Source organism: Camarhynchus parvulus, chromosome 3, assembly GCF_901933205.1.
Source record: "Camarhynchus parvulus chromosome 3, STF_HiC, whole genome shotgun sequence".
Lineage (NCBI taxonomy): Eukaryota > Metazoa > Chordata > Aves > Passeriformes > Thraupidae > Camarhynchus > Camarhynchus parvulus.
In genome coordinates, this window is record NC_044573.1 from 91,421,404 (window position 1) to 91,445,211 (window position 23,808).

Genomic DNA, 23,808 nt, shown 5'->3' on the forward strand with positions numbered 1-23,808 from the left:
TGAGAAGAACAGACAAAAACAAATGTCTGGAACCAATGTTTTCATTCAGCATCACAAACAGCTCACCATGGAATATCCTCTTACCCTGCACTGTAGATCTGTGGCAGTACTATTGAACCATTTTAAAGAAAGAAAAGCTACTGAAAACTTCTACTCTGAGGGCTTTCCATAGAAAATATCAGTCCAAAAATCCACAGTTCTGAAAGGTTTAGTTAGTTTAGGGACACAGGAAGGTGAGTTGTGTTTACTGCAGAAATTGTTATTTCTGTGATCACTACTACTCAAGGGCTTAATTGGTTTGTCTTGGTTGGGGTTTGCTTCTTCCCCTTGATTTTTGCAATTTACTCCTTGATTAACGAAGTGGGAGAAAAATGTGTGTTCTTTTGTCAAAACAGATAGGTACTAAACTCTTCTTATTATTTAAACTTCTTTTTTCCTTAGTTGTTTGACTTCTGGAAGTCCTTTCAACATCCATCTCTGTTGATGTGCATTTTTACATTTATATATGTATTTTATATATATATATATATATATATATATTTTTACAAGTTCTCTTTCCTTTGACTTTAGCTTGACATTCTAAGGAATTCTAAGCTGTCATACTCTTTGTTGTGCTGTCTGTCCACTTTCTGTCAGCCCTCATTTGGTGAGTGTGAGCCCTCAGGAGCTGGATCCGCTACTGAAAAAACTCAGAAATTAATTCCCTTAAGTTTCATGGAAACCATTGCGAAAGGAGTGGGGCAGGAAATGGATACAAATAGCTTCCCCTGTTGCAGCTGAAGTATAAGCTCAATGTTTTTTTCATCCTGACAGATGGGCAGTGAGCACACGCATCGTTTGGCACCCACCCCAACACGTGCTGCCTCTTCTCCAACCAGACGGGTAGGAGACAGAGACATTTTTGGGGCATGCCATAGTGCATTTGGAGGTGGAAACACGGAACTCTTGCAGTGAGAGATGCAGGAACAGATTGTACACATCTGTAGGAAAACATATTTTACCATTTCTGCTGTCCAAGGAATATCTGACATCTATTTGGAAGGAAGTGAGGGTAATTATAGAAGGGTTCAGGCAGGGCTAAAGGGAAAAGGTCTTAAATGTGTAGGAAACTGGGCTACATTAGTTCTGCTGCTTATGGCATGACACAGTAACTTTCAGCCTTTGTTATTCCCATTCTGGAAACAATCCTGAACAACGGCTTTGATCCAGTCAACAAATTTTTGATTCATGCTGTTTAGTTCCTCAGTGAGGGAAGGACTTTGTAAATAATGGGAGAGGGATTTAATACCCACAGTTTGCTGCAAGACTTAGAAAAGAGCCTATAAGAAAGCAGTTAGTAAGCGGGAGCTCCATGCAGCTGTTACAGCCAAGGACTAGGCTTCTCAGTGGAATAGAAAAGGGACTGGGGTCAGGGACTGACAAGGAAAAGGAAGGATTTATACTGATTTTACCATTGACCAGCCTTTTATGTATCTGTCTTCAACTGAATAAAATTTACAATTGCCCCTGTTCCTTAAAGCCAAAAGCATAAAGTATGAACAGCTGGAAAAATGCTCACTAGAAATAATACAGTTGAACCTAGCACAACTGGAAAGTATGCTGATGCTCCTAGACAATCTTTAAATACTTAGACTAAGGGGTTTTTAAAGCACACAGTATCATGAAATGCTTAATTTTCTCTGCTTTTAGTTCTAAAATGTTGAAGCATATATGGCTTACAAATATGCATCAATGATTTGCTTGAAATATGTTTTTTTTATAATATTCTCATAATATTCTCTCATCTCTTCAAAATTAAATATTTTATTGCTCAGATGTCATCTGTTTTCAAAGCCAGTCTGGCTTGATATATAGGGTTTCTAGAAGTAGTACATTTAGAGTGGCCTCTCCTAGGATGGGCCTGAAGAAGAGCTCTTCAATAGCATCTGCATCAATGTCTCGAAGAGACGTGATTAGCTGAAGAATCGAAGCAAACCTGCTGAGGCTTCCATGGAGCATTGTTGAGATAAACTCCATCAGGGCTTCCTGCGCTTCCTGCTGCAGTGATTGTACATAAGGGAGACATTTCAGGGCATGACATTCTGTCAAAACAAAAAGTAAAATAACAAATCCTGAGTAAACATTTCTGTTCTGTGTCTTTTGTAATGATGGGTGTCTGGATTTCTGGCTTATAGAACTACTTTCTCCATAGAAAAAAAATAAACAGTTCCTAAACATACTTTTGGAAAAAGAAGGTATGTCTAGCTCAATAATTTGAATGTTCATTGGGCAGCATTGTAATCACATTGGAATCTAGCCAATTACATTAAAATCCAGCTTTGAAATGGTAACAGCAGGTAATTTTGACTTAGTACAGAGAGAGAAGGAGTTTTGTAGTGCTGTCTACCCACCAAATGATGCTGAGATAGTAGTCTGGGCAGGTGAAAATATTCCAGCTCTAATCCACCCTACCTAGGTAACACCAGGAGATGGAGTTGATTGTTTGGAGCAGTGAGCAGGCTCGTGACCTGAAGATGTAGGTTTCCGGTACACCCAGCCCCATCTCCTTCCTATTGTTGCCTCTGCTTGCTAGACTAAGCTGGGGCACTGTAGTTCACCACACTATCTAGGTATTCTCATTTACAGTCTAAAAAGAGCAAGAGGAGTGCCTCAGCAAGAGGAGTGTCTGAAGGAGAGGTCTTTGCCCTATGGAGTCATGGTCATGAGCCTCAATCACATTCCTCCCATAAAATGTGACCTGCTGGCTCACTGAGGGTGTTTGTGGGTGCCAGAACTCAGTGCTAAGGACACCCTATGTTCATCCTTTGCCTCTGGAAGGATTGCCTTGTCACGTAGCTCTCAGAAACCTGTTGCCTCCTGTCCTGACTCCCTAAGAATATCTTTTCTCTCCTAGAATTGTTACAGTCTGGACAGAGGGTAGAACGCATTATTTGGCAATTTTTACTGTGACTGACCCCATACCTCCCTGGAATAAATCTGAATAGTTCACACCAGGTGTGTTTCACACAGTATCATTCATTTCAGTGTGGGAAGTTCAGCATTCTTGCCTAGTGCCCTGTACCAGGGCAAAACCAACTTGGCTGGGTTTCCTTTAGTCTGTAACTGGCTGACTGTTGTCAGCCTTCCGAAACTCTCTTCTTCCTAGACACCATGGCCAGAGGAGAAGAAGCCTCAGCCAAACCTACAACCAGGCTAGCCAGAAATTAAGTGTTTGCAAAAGTCATCATCTCCCCCAGGATTACCAGCAGCTGCAAGCTGTGAGGATGATTCCAAATGTGAGATTTTTCATGGAAAGAAAATTGTCAGGATTTTGTGGATTCAGGATGAAGTTGCAATAGTTTATATCTCTTCAAATATGCTTAATTTCCCCATTTGGTCTTCTTTTCTATGTAACCAAATACTGGTTTTAATTTACACATTATGAAACACTTCTTGTTCTGAGATACATTGTAATAATATTCAGTCAAACACATGTTTCCCGCTGAACTGTAAACCTCTTAAGAGTATCCTTTTTTTTTTCTTTAACAGAAGCCCTGTCACAGCCTTGATGGAATTTTTGAATATATATATGTACATAAATATGTATGTGTATGGCACTGATATAATAACAGCACTGTTTTTCTCTGTTCCTGTATCTTCACTGTGCAGTCCCAATTGCTCTTCAGACAACTGTCAAAAACACAAAAATGTTTTCACCTCACTCTGGGCTGTTCCTGTGTGGCACAACAGTCCTACCTGCTCCTTCCTTTGACTTATTGCCTGGCTCCAAGTAGAGAAGGCCTTGCAGCTGGACCCTTCACCCACAGATACAGAGCCAGCTCCAAAGCCACCCAGCCGAAGCTCCCCTGGGAAGAGTGGGGATGCCAATATGTTCTGAAGAGTGTGGATCCTATTGATGCAAGGTGCTGGTTTCCCCTCAGGGGCTGGTGCACAATTTCTTCTTTGCAGGTTCTTGCTGGCCCAGATGTGGTCAATCAGTAACCCAGCCAGAGCCTCCCACACAGAGGTGCTGCACAGATTCTGTTGTTACTTCCAGCTCTGGGTCCCTCAGCATAAGAAGGACATGGACATGCTGGAATGACTCCAGAGGGGGGCCCTGAAGATGATCAGAGGGCTGGTGCACCTCTCCTAGGAACACAGGCTGACAGAGTTGGGGGTGTTCAGCCTGGAGAAGAAAAGGCTTTGGAAAGACCTTAGAGCAGCCTTCCAGTACCTAAATGGACTTTACAAGAAAGCTGGACAGGGACTTTTTACAGGGGGCTATAATGATAGGAGAAGGGGAAATGGCCTTGAACTGAAAGAAGGTAGGTAGGCTTAGGTCAGATGTGTAGGCAGAAATCCTTTACTGTCAGAGTGGTGAGGTGTTGGAACAGCTTGCCCAGAGAAGCTGTGAATGCCACATCCCCAGAAGTTGGCCAGAAGGCCAGGCTGGATGGGGCTTGGAGGAACCTGGTCTAGTGGAAGGTTTCCCTCCCAATGGCAGGGGGGTTGGATTAGATGATCTTTAGGGTCCCTTCCAACCCAAAGCATTCTGTGATTCTTGTAGGAGGACCTACGCTCCATCATGCTGCCTGCCACCCTCTTGCCAAAGGGATTTTTCTATTCATAGTAAGCACAATGTTTGTGCCACAAGAGATCACTCAGGGTACAAGCAAAGCTTTGCATAGTTGTCATGCTTCTTATCCAAGAGGTGGCTGCTACAGCTGCATGCCTGGATGTACTGTGGAACTCCAGCTCATGACCCAGCTCTGGGTCACTCTGGTCCTGGCCCTTCCCCATTGCTTCGGTCAGTTTTGGTGGTCCCAACAGAAGTAAAACATTAAGGGTGGTAATGAGGTACTTCATAATCCAAGAGAGAGTTAGTCACTGCTGGTGACTTCCTGGAAGCCTTTTAGAACTGAGGCTGGCAAAAATAGTAGCATTTTGCCAAACATCAAGCCAAAACTTGAAAAGTTTGAAAATGTGTTGCAAATATGCAGAAAACATTTTCTGAGTTTGGTGGAAAGTGTTGAAAAACTATTAAAAGTAATAGTTGTGAAACAAGAGCTGTACAGATTTGTTTGCAGCAAAGGGTGGTTTGGGCTGTGTATAAGCCCTAAGTACCTGTTTCAGCCCAGACTTACATGGTGACTCTGTTTCATATGGAGGCTTAACTGAATCTAAGCTTAACTGATGTTGTCCAGGCTGCCTTCTGCAGCTCATGGAGAAATATTCCAGGGAATAGGGTCATCCCAGCTAAGAGCTGAGTGTCATTCCTGAAACTGTGGAATGTGTCTGCAGACAGCATTGAGGGCTGCTGGCTCTCTCATACAGCACCCTGGGGAAGCAGCAGGCCTTTAGGAGGCACAAATCCAGAACATAACCCTGCTACTGCTGTTTCTCCTTAAGTGAATATTGCATTTTACCCACAGAGACAATAAAAATGCCAGTTAGTTAAACTGTGTAAGCTGCTGCAGATGAGGCCTTTCTCCTCTTATCATCCCCCTGGATATAAACAGTGGTTTCTTTTAGCCTGATTTTATTGTGAAAAAAGCTTGCACTGAAAATAACTCTTCTGCTTTGCTGCTGCAGCACGGACACTCAAGGCAATACCAAGCATCTGGATGACATTACACCTCAAGAATCAGAATTTGAATCCCATTGGAAGCAACTATAAAGTCACACAGCCTTTGAACAGCCTATAAACCATCCACCACGAGAAATATAATGGAATATCTGAGTATCCTTTTGGTGCAGTCCCAAGTACAGCACACTGCTGACAGTGCAGCCAGCAGCAGTGATTGCTGTGGAAGGAGCTGGGCATCTGAGCCAGAGCAGGCTGGAGTCAATAAGTCTTTCCTTTTACTTTGGTGGGCTTAGAGCTCAGCTTTTAATGACTCACGCACTCCATGGTGCTGACTGAGGCAACCTTCCTTCCTAAGGAGCCTGAACTTGGCATCAGAAGTGAGAGGATGCAATCAGAAGTCTTAGTTTGCTGTCCCAGGTTTTGAAAGTAGAGATACTAAATTATATGAATATACATAAAAGCTGTGTAAACTCAACACAGCATCCTTTTTCCTCACTGATGAAAATCAGATGGTTATGTTCTCCAGTGTTCTTGTTACTGAAGAAGCCTTTGCTAAAATACTTCTAAAGCTCACATCATGTGCCCATGTACCCTCTGTCCCTTGCTGTGACGTGAGGGTGAGGCTGCTGTATCACCTTTGAACTGGAAGTCATTGAAGTTACACAATTCTTTATGACTTACAATTTGTCAGATAGAGGTTGTTTTGGCTTACAGTGGGTGACATACTGCACATGTCCAAGGAACCAAAATAAACCACATCAGGCAGAAAAACTGTTAAATCAGGGAATACAGGTTTTTGAGAACATTTAACTATATTCATAGAAATGAGTAAAACAAAACATTTTCTCTACGCAAATAAAAAATGTCAAATATCTTTCTAGGCACATAATAATTTGTGTAATTTCTGGGAGGACTTACCAGAATTAAATAGAATAATTCCTTTAAGATAGGCATATTCTTTTGCACTTATGTCCAGGTCCCAGAATTTCCACAATAAATTCTTCATCTTCTGAACTTCTGTGAAAGATGCTCCAGCTGATGAGCTGCCCAGTTCATTCATAGCTGTTGAAGACTGATTGAGGAGGATTTTTTTCAATAAGCTGGTGGCTGGAATCTCTCTCAGGTCAAAATCCACTCCTTCTTGTGCCATGCCCAGGACAAAAAGAGGAGCCCCGTTCTGTTGTATGAGGACAAACTGATCCTCCCAAGGCATGTGATAAAAAGAAGGTAAGTTTCTAATAAAAGTTGAAGTCTTCAACAGCACTTCAGAAGCTCTTCTGCATGTGGCTTCTGGTGTTCTCAGGACAACTCTTCTGTCCAAACAAGGGCAGCATTTCCTTCTTGCAGAGCAGTGAGGGCTGCAATGCTGCTGGTGCCACTTGGTCTCACTTCCATGCTCTTTGTTAAGGATCTGGTACAGGATGCTTTTAGAATGGAGTGTCTCACACTGACATTTCCCACATTTCTCAGCAGGGATCTTGGTGGCCATGCAGTCAGAGTTCCCTGTGGCAGGAAGCAGCATGTCTGGAGCTGTGCGTCAGCAGAAGGGGAGGGCCCTTCTGCCACACAGGGAGGCATCGTGTGCTTATATAGACCTGGGCAGGTGTTGGAAAGCAATATGACCCTGATCCATAAGGTTACCTTGAACTTTACTTGCACCAGTGTGTTTTGAATGGGGCGTGGCTGCAGGCTGCTGGCGTCCCTGGGCTGCTGTAGCCCAGGGTGGCATGGGCCAGTTCTGGGGACAGTCCTGGAGATGGAAATCCTGTGTTTCAGAATTACCTCATGTTTCTGTGAGATTTGAGAGAAACTTCAGAGAACGTCAGCTGTTGGAGTTCATGACAGTGTTCTTTCTTGCATTTCACAAATGGTAATTTCAAACACAGAATGTGAATGCTTAAGTCATAGAATTGATTAGATTGGGAAAGACCTTTCAGATCATCAAGTCCAGCCATTGACTCAACAGTGCCAAGTCCACCACTAATCCGTGTCCTCAAGTGCCACATTTACATGCTTTTAAGTGCCTCCAGGAATGGTGACTCTACCACTTCCCTGAGCAGCCTGGGCATTGATGTAGAACAAGGCAACACAAGACATCCAGTACAGCTTCCTCCTTCAGAATATTTCTCCCCGACAAGCTGTGTAATTAAATTTTCCTCATAGAATCTGATGAAACAAAAATGGGAATTCATACTAGTGTACATGGGAACTTTTGAAGCAGCTCAAGAGCTGAATGATTGAATTGTCAGGACTCTTCAGCCAACATCAGGGAACACTAGGTAGCAGGAATGAAAGGAACTCAGCCTTAATAAGAAGACATTGGTACTTAAAGTTTTTGTTACTTCACACTCTACTCTCTTGCTTGCTCTTATACAGGGGAAAAGTTACTAAGTTTTTTTCACCAAGCATGATGTTTATGCATTCCTACCATCCGGGCTCCTAGCATGTCTCAGCAAGAGCATTAAAAACGACAGCTTGAAAGTCTCTATCTGCCAGATCTCCAAGCCTTTGGTGTGTAATGGCCTCCCCCACACCATCAGATGCCTAACTACAAATTTGTGTTTTGCTACACCAGGTTTGGGTTTTTTCCATGCTGGGCTATTTTAAGAAGTGCATTCTTTACCTCTTCATGATATTTATGTTGCAAAATTTTCCCCTTCTGAGGAGGCAAAAAGTGGAGTAAGAGATGTCTGTTCCAAAGTTGAGAAATTTAGGAATGTAGTGCTGCTGAGGTGCAGTGACTGCTAACTGCTGTGGAGGTTCAGGGCACACACAGCACTGAATATCTGGTGGTATTTGATTGTCCACCTCTCTGTCCATTCAACAGCTCCCTGTTGCTGTCCATTGCTGGGATATCAAAGAGCTTTGCAAGTTAAGTGGCACAGAAAGAGAGAAATCCCTAGGAAGCCCCCAGAAAGGCCCCCTCTTATTCATGATGTAAAATTCAAGCTGGGCTGAGGTTGAATGGAATGAACTCCAGTTACAGGGCCATTGCCATCTGAGGTTCAGCATGAATTACATTGATTGGCTAATGGCTGTACTAGAAAGACAGACTGAGCTTGCTAAAATCATTCTTGCAGAGTGTTTGCTTGTGAAAAGAAGTTCTGTGTCCTAACTGCTGCTGAGTGTGGTGGTGTTTCAGTAATCTAGGCACCAGAGTTCTGAGCATCCCAGCTCCTGTGCTCCAAGAGCAACACCTCGTGGTTAACCATATCACTCTCTTGGTCCATGTCATTATTTCACAGCTCCTATTAACTGTGCTTATGAAAACTCTCCTTCAGGTTAAATTGGTTCTTTTCCTACTTTTTTCCTTCTGAGGTCTCCATCAGAGTTCGGTTGTCAGCAACATATGGTATTGGATACCATTCCTATTTGTCGTCATTTATTTCCTTTGTTTGTGTATAGAGCTAAGAGGCAGAAGCAAATTATATTTCTTTCTATCAGAATTTCCCAGTATGTATATATAAATATGTATATATAATTATATAATAACTTTATGACTATTTACCAAAAATAAGAGTAAAGGTCACTGCACCAGTATGACTTCCTAGGATGCATTATGCATTATCAGCTTTCCTGAGAAAATGATTACTTAGAATTATGAGTCAATATTGAATTGCAGGTGAAACTGATCCTGGTCAGCCTGATTCAAAACTGACTGCCTGTGTGACCCAATTTTCTCAAAGGTAGAAGACCAGCAGCCAAATTTAGCTCTATACTCATGAATTAGGCAATAGTTAGTTTTTCTTTCTAAATCTTACCTATAGAATGGTTGCAACCACATGCACCTAGATATAAAGCATGCTGCAGTAGCAATGCTTCATACTTTCAAATGTTAAGGAAGAACACAATACAAAACCCAATTTTGTGATATGATAAATCCCCATGGATTTCTATCTATTTTAGCTGTCTCTAGCATGCTGGCTTGAGAACAATAAGACACAATCACATCAGTGTTATTTTTTGGTTTTTTGTATTTATATACTTTTTCAACCTAGAAGACACCCATACCCACAAATACTCACTGCCACCACATTCTCTCTGGAACTATCAGAATTGCTTCTCCAGCACAAGTGTTGCCATTTGGACAACAGTACAATGTGTTCTAAGTTCACACACAAAATTAAAAGAACTGAGAGAGAGTTGGTTTAGATTAGATATATGGAAGGAATTCTTTACTGTGAGCCACTTGTGAGGCACTGGCACAGGCTGCTCAGAGAAGCTGTGGATTGCCCATCACTGGGAGTGTTCAAGGCCAGGTTAGAAGGGCTTTGAGCAACCTGGTCAGTGGAAGGTATCCCTGCACATGGCAGAGGGATTGGAGCTAGATATCTTTAAGGTCCCTTCCAACCAAGCCATTCTATGTATATTCACCCCATTGCTGGGAATTAAAATAATAAATATCTCATTGGCTCCAAACATATAAGACATGTACTATTTTTGGCTCATAGTCCATAGCATTAAATCACTTAATGGAATACTTGGAAGTCTGAAGAAACTTGTCAGATACTAGAGGAGCTTACATGACAAACTTATTCTTACCTTGGCAGTAGCCAAACATGAATCTTTCAGGAAGAGTGTATGACATATACCACTTTTCTCATGACTATTTTTCTTGCCTTCAATAATTTGCATCTTAGGGAAATTCTGAACCAGAATCACTTTATGCATTTAATAACTTTCAAATAATTTCTAACCTATGTTCCTCTGCAGACTGCTCCTAAAGCCACAAGAACATCCACATCAGCCTGTGTCAAGGAATTCTCTGTGGATGCTTGTTAGTGAGACAAAACTTGATCAAACATTACATTTACAGGATCTGGTGCCTTCTTGCTCTTTTGCTGTGGAGGAAAAAGGGGAATCAATCAATCAATCAATCAATCAATCAATCAATCAATCAATCCCTATTCATCCTGTCTATTGCTTGGTCTACTTTATAAATCTCAGTAAGACTCCCTTTGTCCAAACTAAAGAGATGTAGCTTCTTTCTTTAGAGTGACACAAGACCTTTGATCATCTTGTTAACCTTATTTGAATCTTTCCTAGCCCTACAGCTTTTCTAAGATATTCGTTAGAGGGATGTGCTTGAAGTATCAGGATGGGACACAGTATCCAGGACTTAGGAAAGCATGGATTTATACAGAGACAGGATGAAGTTGTCTGTTTTGCCTTTCTCAAAGTCACTTCTGAACAATGAGCTGTTGTTGCCATGGAACAGTCACAACCCTCAGCTTTTATTCCTGAAGGATGGTCATCAGTTCAGAGGCTCTTAACTTCATCAGGAGTAGAGTCAGGAGTGGTTTATGTGCATCTTTTGCCATATATGCATATACACATATACTTCATCATCATTTGACACCTAGTTCATGATTTTCATAAAGCCTTTCTGCAATTTCTCTGACAGTCCTGTCTTCCTCCAAATAATTTTGTACCATCAGCAGACACTGATATTCTCAAACTTTGAAGCCACTGCTCTTCAGAATATTTCACTCAATGCTGTGACTCGTTTAAAATACTGTAATAATTTAACTATGGGGCAGAAAATCTGACACTGTCCTTATAGTAGTGTCCATATATAAAAGCACATAAATGTTGGACTGTGCATATGTGCACCATATATATATAGTAAATGTGTTATTACCAAGCATTGATGTGAACTCTCCTACTTTCCTAAAAGGTGAGATTGGAGGCAGATTCATTCCTGGAGGAGAAGAATCTTCTGCTATTATTTCATATGGGCTTTAAGAAGGAAATGCCTTCCCAGGAAACTGACAGCAGTCTTTCTGGCGTCACACCAGCTTGATATGTGCACATTTTCCTTGATTCAGTGACCTCTTATCACTCTGGTCTCACTTGAAAACATTTAATTGGCCTATAAACAGCCATATGACTTCAGAACAGGAATCTCTAGGAGTTTTATACAATGTGTTTTCTGGGAGAGGTTGGGTGAATTCCGTGTCACTGGCACTTTTGAGGACAGCTGACCTCTCTAACAGCCTTAAGAGAAGGAAACAGTAATAAAACCATTATCTTTCTAGAAGGGTTCCATTTCCTCCATCTTTCTTGAGCTATAAAGGCATTCATTTCTCAGCTAGAGAAAGTAAAAGCTACCATTCAGACTGCCAGCTTTGGCTAAGCAGATACTGGGAAATACCAGGTCCACATTGAAGCCTGCTCATCTTTTAAACAAGTTCTGAAACAATGTCTTTAGCTTATGAGAATGCCATGGTAGAGTAGGATTTGACCCTAATATCTGAAGTAAATCTACATGAATAACAAATTCAGTTAATTTAAACATGCTTAACCTACCTTGAAGCTCAAGTGATTGAGGGTAAGCATGTGCTTAAAATGCTTTGGTTGGTTATGTCTGATAAAATCAGCATCTTTTTGATGATAGCCATTTGAATAAATTAGCAAACTAATAGAGAGGCAGCTGCCCTGCCATGAAATGTTTTCTAACACTGAAACTAGGCCTGTTATAAATTTGCCTCTGGTGACTGAGTTAGATAGAAAGCAAGTGTCTCTGAACTTCTGCCTCAAACCTTGATGCAAAACAGGACTTCTGAGAAGTACCCTCCCAAAAAACATATCAAAGGCATCATATTTAACTCATGTACTCCTGTTCTTTGTTTCAAGAAACCTTGGAGTAGCATTTAAAGGGACTTTTTGGCAGGTGCTGCTCACTAGCTGAAGTAGGGGCAGAGTTTATCTTCATTTTAGATCAAGGACATTTTGCTAGAGTTATTATGCTGCCTGACTATATCTCAGCTGTTGCAAATGTGAATGCAAACATGTGCCATCTGGAGCTATAACAAATATGAGACTAAAATATTAGCACAGAAAGTAAATAACAGCTCAGCAGTTCTCCTCAGGCAGAAGATGGGATGACACAGGAACAAATTTCTTAACTCTTCAGCTTCTTATAAATCTAAAGAAGCAATAGATTTCTTTGAACACATGTGCATAAATAAACCCAAAATGGCTCTTCATGTTGTTTAAGAAAGCAAAGAAACAAACAAGCAAAACAACAAACAAACAAGCAAAACCAAACAAACCCAGCTGGATAAGTAAACTCTTTCCACAATTTTTTAAATAGCTCTAACCTGCCTCAAGGTCACATGGATCAGAGCCTTCTTCACCACTTTGCACACCATAGGGTCAGGTGACAGGTAAGGGATTGGTTTAAGTCATGTTTGGAAATGGACATGAATCTGGAGACATGGATAGCTTTTAGGCTGCACAACACCAATTGTTTGCTTTCCTCATACTAAATATTTTACAAGGGTAAATTGTCAATTTTTTACAAGGGCACACCTTGGGAAGTAGAGATTCTAAAATAAACCAGAAATGACCTTGTACAAGTTTGTGCCATTTTTCTCCTCCACAGAGGAAATGGTGTTTTTACAGTCACCACTATCAGCACTGGGACAGGCACCATCTGTCATTTTAAATACAGATAGATGTACCACTTTTTATTGCTCAGCAAGTGAAAAATGATGCACAGTTAGAAAATGTTCCTGGCTAGCAACGCCATCTCCAGAGTGGCACTGAAAAGGAGCTCCTCCTTCAGCCCCCTCCCTAGCTAAGAAGAGTGGTTTAGATGATAAACTTTTTTGTGTAGTATGGAGCCCATCATCATATTAAAATTTAGTCTGTCTTGTGTCATTGAAGATAAATTCCTAATTTAGTGATCAGCACTCTGTAAATACCACAGATTGGCAAGTGAAGGTTAGATGGCAGATTAGATATGTGGTGTATATCTTCAGATTTGGCTTTATGCATTTCATTTATTATCAGATTAGCAAGGCCCAAGAAACTGAATCCCTATTTCATTTTATTTTGAAATATATAGGGACAAAAAGATCAGATGTCTTCTGTGACAAACATAGGATTAATGTATTGAATTTGCCCTGTGACAAAATTAACGTGCCCAAACTTCCCTTGCTGTTTGCCATAGGATAACTTCTCTACTAATATAAATATCTGTCTACTCAGACTGGGGAAAAGGAACAAAGCAGTTCTGTCTCAAAATCTGGATTTGCTAAGAGCTCAGAGTACTTAAAACCAGAAAATTCTCAGGTATTACAAATAATGGATGCTTAATCTGTCAAACCTTTACCTGACTGGCAGCACTGAAAGGCATGAGTCTGCCTGCCTTTAGGCAATTATTTCTTTAGAAACAGGTTGGTCTGACAAAACTGGGGAGAAAGAAAAGACGTTGAGTCATACTGTAAATTGTAAATGAATTTCATTTTCTATCTCCATGTTAGAGGCTCAGCTGTCAAGGTACCTTGGGGAACGAGACAGCCTTCTGAGAACAATGGAGTCCAGCAGAGGTGAAGAAAAAAGACTGAAAATCTTTCCAGAGAGCATGTATGGTTTTGAGCAAACAGTTATGTGAGATTAAGGCTAAGGAAATGGATTTCAAATGCTCAAACCCAGAGAAGGATTGCCACAGTGTCTCTCTGTAGAAAGAACTAAGCTGCTGAGAGAGTAGAAGATTCTGAAACCTGAAAATGTTAAATAGTACTGGTTAAAAATAGAAGGGAGGGAAAGGAGGGAAAGATCAATCTGAGCACATTTAATAAGAACAGATTATAACAAGATAAATGCAAATAGTTCTATGAAGATGTGAGTTGCTGAGTCAAAAGTGGCCACAAGACACAGGCACTTCCATGCTGTTCAGTGGCAGTTTGAAAGACATTCAGACCTTCTTCTGGACCCATTTCTGTATACAATTAATGACTTAGTACTGAAACTTCAGTGTTGCAAGATCAACTGCTGCTTACTCTGGCATTTATGTTATTTCTGTCACTCTGAAAAACAGCTCTGAGATTTTTAGAACCATGCACATTTGCAAAAATCATATTTTTGAAAGAGAAGTCTGGCTCCATTTGTCTCATAAAAGTCTGCACTTAACCACTTTTTTTAAGAACACTATTATTCTAAGGTCAGTGGAAACTCCATTAAAGTGTTTCAGGAAATCATCAGATCATTAGAGCAATGGAAACTGAAATGTATGCAATGTACTGATTTCAAACACATTATAAAACTGGGTAAGAAATCAAGTGTGCAACATTATCCTTTGGGACCCACACAGTTCCAGCATGATTTTATTATGCTGCATGCCAGTGACTTCTCCTAGCTCACAGTGGCTACTGGAAGGTATTTCTCTTTCAGAGGTGCATCCATTGTCACCCCTCAAACCAGCCTTTGAAACAAAGCAGAGACATACCTTTGTCTCCCTTAGCTACCTGGGGAAACATATGTAGGAGGAGTTTTGTCCTCAGGAGTGTGTCTGATACCTAAATCTCCCACCTTGAAGGTGGGACTTTAGAGTCCTGGCATTGTGCATTGAAATTGTGCTCAGAAAGGCAGGGTTTGAAAACCACTAACCAGATAAGTTTAACTGCAAGGCTTGTTGAATGCATTAAAAGAGACAAAAGACCAAGAGAAGCACATGTCTGCAGTGTGCTCAATAGTCCTTTCATCCTCCCCAGTTCCTGTGACAGGATGGTGAGAGCTCTGTGATACTCTTGTGAGAGGTCACATCCAAGTTCAGATGGACTGAAAAATGTATACCCCCCAGGACCTGTTTCCCTGTATAGCTCAGATCCAACAGTGCAGGTCCTTCTGACCCAAACCTCTCCCCTTTTTCCTCTCTCCTCCTGCCTCATATGCTTCTGGTTCATTAGGCCAAGCAGGAAAGGCCCTAGAATTTCCTTCCACTAAGTCAGTACTTGATGCCATCTGTTGCAGAGATGAAATTCTCTTTTGGACAGGGCAGAAGGATTTCTCCATGCCCAGTTTACAGCTATTCCCATAGTGGGCCAGGATTTACCAAGTTCTCAGCTCAGCTTGAAGTAAAACTGATCTGGGAAATGCTCAAATCCCATTATATAAATGTTTCATGCTAGAACTCCTACTCTGAACTCACATCAAGTACCCTGCCCATCATGTGTTACACAATTTCACGAGTGTGAGCAAATGACACAGCTCATTATTGATCTCATTTGAGACTGGAGCTGGCAGCAGCCACACATGTTGTGGTGACAGGACTTTGGAGGGTACCTCAGCTCAGTTCCCAGCCCAGTGTTGGGAGAGGCTTTTGGGACAAGCTGTACTGAGCTGGCCCAACAGGTCCCATCCTGTGGCAGGAGGCCACCCCTTCAGAGCTCCATGTTCCTGCCCAGTCCCCCACACTTCTGCAAGCAGAGTTTGGAAAGGGCAGCACTCACCTTTGCTCTGCTGTCGTGCTAACATCACTTTACTAATAAACTATAAACTGTGACCAAGAATAGATTTGTTTTTCAGAACAAATGTTGGAATGGAACACCCAGTAGAAAACAAACCTGTGAAAATTTTAATTTCACACATTTTCTCTTGAGTAACTATGCACATGGGATGTCTGGTTTATTGTGACTACAGCTGTCACGTCTAAATCCCAAAAACCTGGGGCAAAAATGAAGTCAAAACATATAGAGGGAAAAGTAATTCTGGTTTTATTTGTAATGTCAAAACCAGACATCACTTGAAAAACTTCTAAAGTTAAAACAAATAATATAGAATGTATTTAAAAACAGCATGCAGGACAGCTAAAAATACTTCTTTTTGGAAGAACCACTCCCAGTCCCAATTCATGTGTCCACAGCAAGCAATATGGTTTGAAAAAAAAGCAAGCAGAGTTGTTTTATTAGCTGGCCTTCCTCACCTTCTGTTTGACTTTGTGTTTCAGTGTGACCAGAGGATTAGCAGACTGTTAATACAGCCTCAGAAAATACACATCGTGACCCAAAATGTCATTTTAGGCAGCAAGAGAACAGAAAAAAAATCAGTAGATGATAGAAGTCTCATTAAATAATTATAGCACGAGAGAAAGAGGTCTCTGGATTATCAAACCTTCTGAAAAATGAACATTTTGATAAGGGTGAAATTAGGTGTGAGGCCTTGGTGCATTTTGTTACATGTTAAATCATGACACAGAAATCTCAACAGATGAAGGCATTTAGAAGAAGTAAAGAACTAAGGAAGAAAACTGGCAAGCAAATAAAATTATTGGGAAAAAAATATTACTACTGGTTATTTGTTTTCACTGTTATTGTTTATTAAGAAATTAGCACTTCACTGCCTGAGCCAAGAGCTTACTATGGTCGTGTTAATCTCAAAGATAAAATAGAGGAAGGTGGGAAGATTTTTTCCCCCTTTAATTTTCTTTTCCAACACCAAAATAATTTCTTTGCTTCAAATAAGCATTGCTATCACTGATGTTCACATGAAACCACACAAGTGGTTGGGTTTGGATGTGCCTTAGCTGCACACAGCTGATACTGTGGTCTAAAACTGCTAAAAGAAACAATGATATATGAAGATACCTCAAAATGGGCATTAATTTACTTCATAAACAAATGTTTTCTTCTAACCCTTTTTCCTGCCTTCTGTTTTGTTTGCTTGTTTGTCACTTGATGTTTGAGCAGGTAAGACAACTGGACCTTGACCTTCTTTGGATTTATCACAAAACAAATTAAGACAGAAAGTAAACAAATTACAGGTGCATCCTTGCTTATTGCTCCCAAAGCCCAGAAGATTTCTAAATGTGAAAGAAAGAAGGCAGATTAACCCTGACACACAAATATCATTATTTCTAAGGCAGTTGCTGGGATATGCTCTCGTGTATCTGTATCATGCAGCAGGTGCTACTTATTATAGTAGACATAACAAGAGCAGTGCTGATAGGAAAATACTTCCCTGTTTGTAGAGTGTCATGAAGCTTTGCTCTGCCACCCTATTTCCAACTCCCTATTTCCTATTTTCTTTTCTCAGTCCATCGTTGGACAAATCCAGGTAGACTTCTGAGTCCTTAAATGCACAGCTAGATTAGCTACAAACAGGATGATGACCACACACCTGGTAATTCTCTGCAAGAACCCAGTGACTTTTGATCTGACAATCATCTCCATGAGTAGGTTATTTTCACTCTAACCATCTTAAAGGTAAACCAAACTACCAAGATGTAATTGCAGAATCCAAGGACAGAGAATCATATTCAGGTTGACTTCACAGCTAGAAAACAACTGATAAGCCATCAATGTAACAGCTGACTGCAGTTAACCTTTAATTGGGATACAGAAGCAGCATGTGCTTGTTAATATGCTGCTGTAAAAGCAAAAAATAACCCAGTCCTGCCTTGTTTATGGAAAAAGTAAAATTAATGGAAAACGTTAATCTTCGGTCTAACATGACCATATTTACCCTGTGATGCCACAGTGCAGTGAGTATTATTCAACACTGGCTCTCAAGTTGGACTGCTTTTGCTTTGCCTTTACACTGTGAAACCAGTGCTTTAATGTTCACTTAGCAGACATAAAATTGTTTTTTTTTTTTAAAAAAAAATCATTTACACCTGCACATATTTAAAAACAAGCAGGCACTTCTCTCCAGTGTTACATAACTCTAACACTAATTTCCCCATTTATCTTCACAGGAGATATAGGGTAGGAAAAAAGAAAAGGTAAACTGTGTAATCCCCCTAAATTTATTAACAGAGTCCTTTGCACCTTCATCCCTGTGTTCCACTGCATGTAGATATTCCACGCAGTTTGAAACATTAGTACAGGATTAGAACTAGAAACACAGAACAGGTTTGCAATGGCCTCTCCTTGGACACAGAGATGAAATCTGTATCTCACTGCAGCAGAGACAGTGGCTTTGACCTGTGGTAAAGCAAGAACTTGAATGAAAAACATGCACTGGAAAAGATGAGGTGTTGTGCTGGGTTTGGCTGGGGTGGAGTGAGCTTTTCCCAAGTGGCTTGTAGGGGGCTGTGTTTTGGACTTGTGCTGAATGCAGGGTTGATGATACAGAGATGTTTCTGTTATTGCTGAGCAGCGCTTACACAGAGTCGAGCCCTTTTCACTCTTTGCACTGCCATGCTGGGGAGGAGACTGGGGGGGCCCAGGTTTGGAGGAGCTGGGACAGGTGGCCCCAATGGATCAAAGTGATACTCAGGACCATATGAGTTCATGCTCAGTCTACAAGAGGGGGAAGAGAAAGGGGCAGGGGGGGATGTTTGTAGTGATGGTGTTTGTCTTCCCAAGTCACCACCAGGTATGAGGAGGCCTGCTCTCCTGGAGACTGCTGAACACCTGCCTGCCCATGGAAGCACTGGATTCATTCCTTGCTTTGCTTTGCTTGTGTGAGTAGCTTTTACTTTCCCTATCAAACTGTCTTTATCTCAACCCATGAGTTTTTTACCTTTTACCCTTCCATTCTCTCCCTTATCCCGCAGGTGGGGGAGTGAGCAAGTGGCTGTGTGGGGCTTGGCCTCTGGCTGGGGTTGAACCATGGCAGGCATAAAAGTACTAGAAGCTGCCAAGCCAATGGATTTATATGAAAGAAAGCCAGGATCCAGAAGGATTTGCATGCAAATACTCTTTGTGTCATGGATGGAGCAATTGGACAGGAAGAGAATGGAACTGAAGACTTAGCAGTAGAACTGCACTACACAGCACCTCAAAGGGAAAGTAGAGCTCACAGACAACTGGAGAGGAGCCCAGGGCCTCCAAAGGTAGGAGAAATACACCACAAAAGTATAGTCAAGCCTAATTCTCAGTGCCCTTTTGAACTGTGCAGAGGCACAGTTAGACCACTGAGATCACTGAGATCAATCAAAGAGATCACTGTTAAATAATGATCTCTTAGATGCCAGTGAAGAGGAACCATTCTCTTCTGACACCTACACCAAACTGCTTAAAAAGGGTGATGGAAACATTGCTGGAGTCAATGTTCACAGCACACAGCTCTGTTTTCTTTCCAGAAAATTGGTTGGTTAGCTGGTCGGACAGAGGGAAGAGATAAAACAACTTGTGGAGTTGATCCCTGGGCTTTCAGACCACACTTTGATTCAAGAAGCAAGAGACAGTCCCAGTGCACGGGCTGGCTGGGACAGTGGGAAACTCTCACACACCTCACCCAGTGCAACAGCTCTGCAACAGGGAGACTTCTGGGTTCTCACTGTAGAAAACCCAGGGATACCAATGTTTTTCTTCAAACAGTTCATTAAAATCAGCAGTTGTTTGATTTGCAGCCTCTGTGGGGAGTGCAGACTGCACTTCACTCCCAACTGGCACAAGCTCAGCAGATTGACTGGCGGTCCCAAATCTCACAGCCTGATCACCAACCCCATTCAACAAAGCTCAAAGAGAGATAATAGTTGGCAAGGAAGCAGCTGACCCAGGGGCAAGAGGCATTCATTTTTCCCACCCTTTAGACCAATACTAGCCTGCCAAGGTCTTTTTATCGGGTGAAATTTCACCTGCTGCAGAGGAGTTCTGAAACAGATGACTCACTAAGAAAGATAAGGTTCTCAATGAGGCCATAAATAACAAATCTAGACAGCAACATCACCCCTACATTTTAGGCCATTGAATATGAACATAATGAAGTGCAGTGTGCAGCTACTGAAGCTGAAGCTCAGAGAAGACGCAGGTTTTCACACAACCTGGTGGTAGATTAGAGACTCAAACCCATTTTTCCTGTTTATTTGCCTGGCACCATGCCAGCCAGGGCCCTTTGGAATCCTGGGCTGAGCCCCAGATTAAATCAATTCTTATTCTTTCTGGCATTGTAGGACAGATCTCTCCTACTGGAGCTTTATGCATTTGGGAGCCCATTCATGTGCTGACAGGCCTGCAGTGGCCCAGCCCCTGAAATGCAAACAGAAACACTTTTGGGGCACAACTCCAAGGCCTGCAACACTTGCCAGAGCAGCACACACCTCCTCCTTTTTATTCCTCTCAGGTAATAAGCTTAAATTCAAAGTACCCCTCAGGAGGTTTCACCAGGCAGCTCTTTACAGTGCTGTGAAGGACTCCTGACCTGTTAGCAATCGGCCCCAGCAGGAACAGACCACTTTCTGGTTAAGTCACATCCTCAGTCAAACCTCTCTGCCAAAAGGGCTCTACAGAGGGATCTGGACAGGCTGGATCAATGGGTGAAAGCCATCTGTAAGATTCAACAAGGCCAAGTGCCAGGTCCTGCACTTGGGTGACAACAACCCCCTGCAGCACTACAGGCTGGAGGAAGAGTGCCTGGAAATCTGCCCAGAGGAAAAGGACCTGGTGGTGCTGGCTGACAGCAGCTGAACATGAGCCAGCTGCGCCCAGGTGGCCAAGAAGGCCAGTGGCATTCTGGACTGTATCAGAAATGGTGTGGCCAGCAGGACCAGGGCAGTGACTTATCCTCTGTACTCGGCCCTGGTGAGGGCACACCTCAAGTGCTGTGTCCAGTTCTGGGCCCCTCACCACAAGAGAGACACTGGGGGGCTGGCACGTGTCCAGAGAACAGCAACAAACTGGTGAAGGGGCTGAAGGAGAAGTCTGATAATGAGCAGCTGAGGGAACTGGGGGCAGCTAGCCTGGAGACAAGGAGGCTTGGAGGACACCTTTTATCAGCCTACAGCTCTACAGGTTCCTGAAAGGAGGTTGTAGCCAGGTGGGGATGAGTCTCTTATCCTGTGTAACAAGTGACAGGATGAAAGGAAGTGCATCTAAGTTGTCTAGTTTAGGGGGAAATTGCTTCACTGAAAGTGTGGTCAGACATTAGAATCAGTTTCCTAGGCAAGTGATGGAATCACCATCCCTGGAAGTGTTCAACAGGCCTGCAGAGGTGGCATTTAGGGACATGGCTTAGTGGTGGACCTCATATTGCTGAGTTACCAGTTGGAAGTCTGATCATCTTATGTCTTTTCCAACTTTAATAATTCTATGAAAATTCAGAAACCTCCCTCTAAAACCAGCAAGTAACCATCCCTCAGCCAGTGCCAGCATTGCTCTCCTTCAAGTAGCCAAGCCATGGGGCCACACCTCTGAGGGGATGCAGGGTGAACCATGGCCATTCTTGTTCTGGAGTTTGTTCAGCCTCTGCTTGTCTAGGAGCTGTGCCATACTGGGGGGACCTCCTCAGACTCACAAAGTGACCTTATTGCCAAAAGAACTCCTTGGCTGAGGGAATGTAGCTGCACCCAAGCCTGGACTGTGCCGTGCCTGCAGAAGGCAGTAACAGACATGACTGCATTAGGCTGGTTGTGGATGCAAAGGTCAGAGCCTGAGAATAAAGCCATGCTTGAAGGGAGAGAAAACACAGGATGCAGACATGGAATGGAAAAAGGAAGGAAGAAGAGGTTCAGCATCTCAGTGGCAGCAGCGGCTTTGCCTGTTGGAGGGAGGGTGCGGAGGGCTGCATGCCCAGCCTACTCCCCATGCTGAGCACAGTATCTGCCTTTGGCTCACAGGCCCTTCTCAAATAAGTGAGTTGTAGCTGCCCTGGCTCTCCTAGAAAAGCTGGTATCCCACCAGAGCTAAGAACTAAATGAGTCCTTATTTTTTCTCCATTTGAGTCAGTTCACCCACAAGCACGTCTCTCTTGGCAGGGGCAGGGCTGGTATAACTGTGAGCCACAAGAGTGTCGCATGTGCTGGGGCAGAGCACCCACCATCCGGGAGAGGTCAAACAGAGCAGAAATACACATTCTTACAATGTGGTGGTGGTTTTAAATAAACTATGCAGGGCTTTTTTTTTCCCCTGAAGGATTCCTTCATAGTGCAGGGTACAGTCCCGCATGCAGTTAGCAAAATCCCTGCTACCGGCAGTACTGTGGTGCCCTCAAGTGGATGCAGAGCACTGAGAAATGTGATACACTGCTGTCCCTGCTCCCTGCCTCACAACCCAGCCTGCAAACAAAGCTTCTGCCCACCACGAGAGCTCTTTGCAATGCCAGAGGAATAAATGTGTTTCAACATTAGGACTGCCAGACCAAAAGTTTCTCACTTAAGAAAAAATTATTTTTCAAGACATGATTTGATTTATGAAAAAAAAAAAAAACCTTCAAAAGGGGGATTAGTTGCAGCACTACCCTCATGATATTTCCAAGGAATAAGCTGAAAATAGAGATGGTTTTGGGTCCAACCACAGATCAAATGCCCTTGAGCTTGATTCCCCTCACCAGATGCAGTATTGCTGGCCTTCCTCTGGAAATTGGCAGTAGATACCAAATTGCCTGACATCAGTACCTACCAGTGTGCCATCCAACCACTTCTCAGTGCCAGCAGATGTGAAATACCCCATTTCCCACCTGCTGCTTCACTGGTGGCAAGTTACCCATGCAGGGCTTCCTCCTCCTCCTGATTGTCCTTCCCATATACTGTGTTCTTTGTCACATCACAGAGATGTAGGGGCAGCACAGGCTCCAACAGCCAGCCTTAAAGAACACAGGAAAGACCTTGAGAGGCTGGAAAGGTAATAAAAACATCCTGACACCCAGCTCACATAATTTTTAAAAATCCCTAACTTTCAAGACTACACAGTGAGCATGGCTGTGCTTACTGCTCAGAGGTCACAGGGTAAATCATGCTACTGCTAGAGAGAACTTGAATCATGGGGGAAGGACACAGAACTTGGCAGCAGTGTTTGGCTCATTTTCCTCAGCTAAACACTCCACAGGCAGAGGTTCTGTTGGAAGAGCACTGCAGGTGCTGATCTGGGGCACACACATGCCCAGCTCACTGCCTACCACAGCCCTTTCCACAGAGCTATACCCCAGCAGTCCCAGCTTATCCTGGTGCCCAGGGCAGGGCTTGGCATTTGCCCCTGCTGAATTTTATGGAGTTCCTGTTTATCCATTCCTCCAGCCTACTTGGGAAAAGCATGCCTGACCTCAAGCATTAATCATCTGCAAGTTTGATGAGGGTGCATTGCATTGCCTCCTCCAGGCCATCGATGATGTAGAATAGGACACACCCCAGCAACAAGTAGAGAACTGCAGGGGTCTGAAAGTGCAACCCATGAACCACTGCCCCCTGATCCCAGCCATCCAGCCAGTGTTTCACCCATCTTCTAGCTGTCCATCCACCCTTCCACCCAATCCCTAATATCCTGCCATGTTTACAAGACTTTTATGGGAGGCGGTGCCAAAAGTCTTGCTAAAGTCAAAGGAAACATCATCTCTTGCTCACCCCTCATTCCCAGATCCAGTCATTTCACCACAGAAAGCCATCAGATTAGTCAAAGGCGACTTAATCTTGTGAGCAGCTGTGGAAAGAACTGGCAATACAAGACTAAAGCTACCTCAAACCATATTGATTAGAAAAAACATTCCTAGGCGCACAGAGGAATCATGGCCAACCAGAGTCAAATAGAAGCAGCTGTCCAGCTGAGCAGGAATGAATACAAAACTTCCTAAAGCAGTGA

At 42.7% G+C, this 23,808-nt stretch overlaps 1 protein-coding gene across 1 annotated transcript; it reads right to left on the minus strand.

Moving 5' to 3' along the window:
- Nucleotides 1-1,827: 1,827 nt before the first annotated feature.
- Nucleotides 1,828-7,088, minus strand: LOC115902805 (nuclear receptor subfamily 0 group B member 2-like). The gene is made up of 2 exons (XM_030946620.1): nt 6,485-7,088; nt 1,828-2,081 (listed from the first exon to the last, which is right to left on the minus strand). The coding sequence occupies exons 1-2, from the start codon at nt 7,086-7,088 to the stop codon at nt 1,828-1,830; spliced, it is 858 nt and encodes a 285-aa protein (XP_030802480.1).
- Nucleotides 7,089-23,808: the final 16,720 nt, after the last annotated feature.

Bases quoted from the DNA above. Each gene is read 5' to 3' on its own strand.
- LOC115902805 (XM_030946620.1), bottom strand. From the start codon at position 7,088: ATGCTGCTTCCTGCCACAGGGAACTCTGACTGCATGGCCACCAAGATC. The intron at 2,082-6,484 runs GTAAGTCCTCCC...TTGTTTTGACAG, and splicing joins AATTATTCTATTTAATTCTG to AATGTCATGCCCTGAAATGT.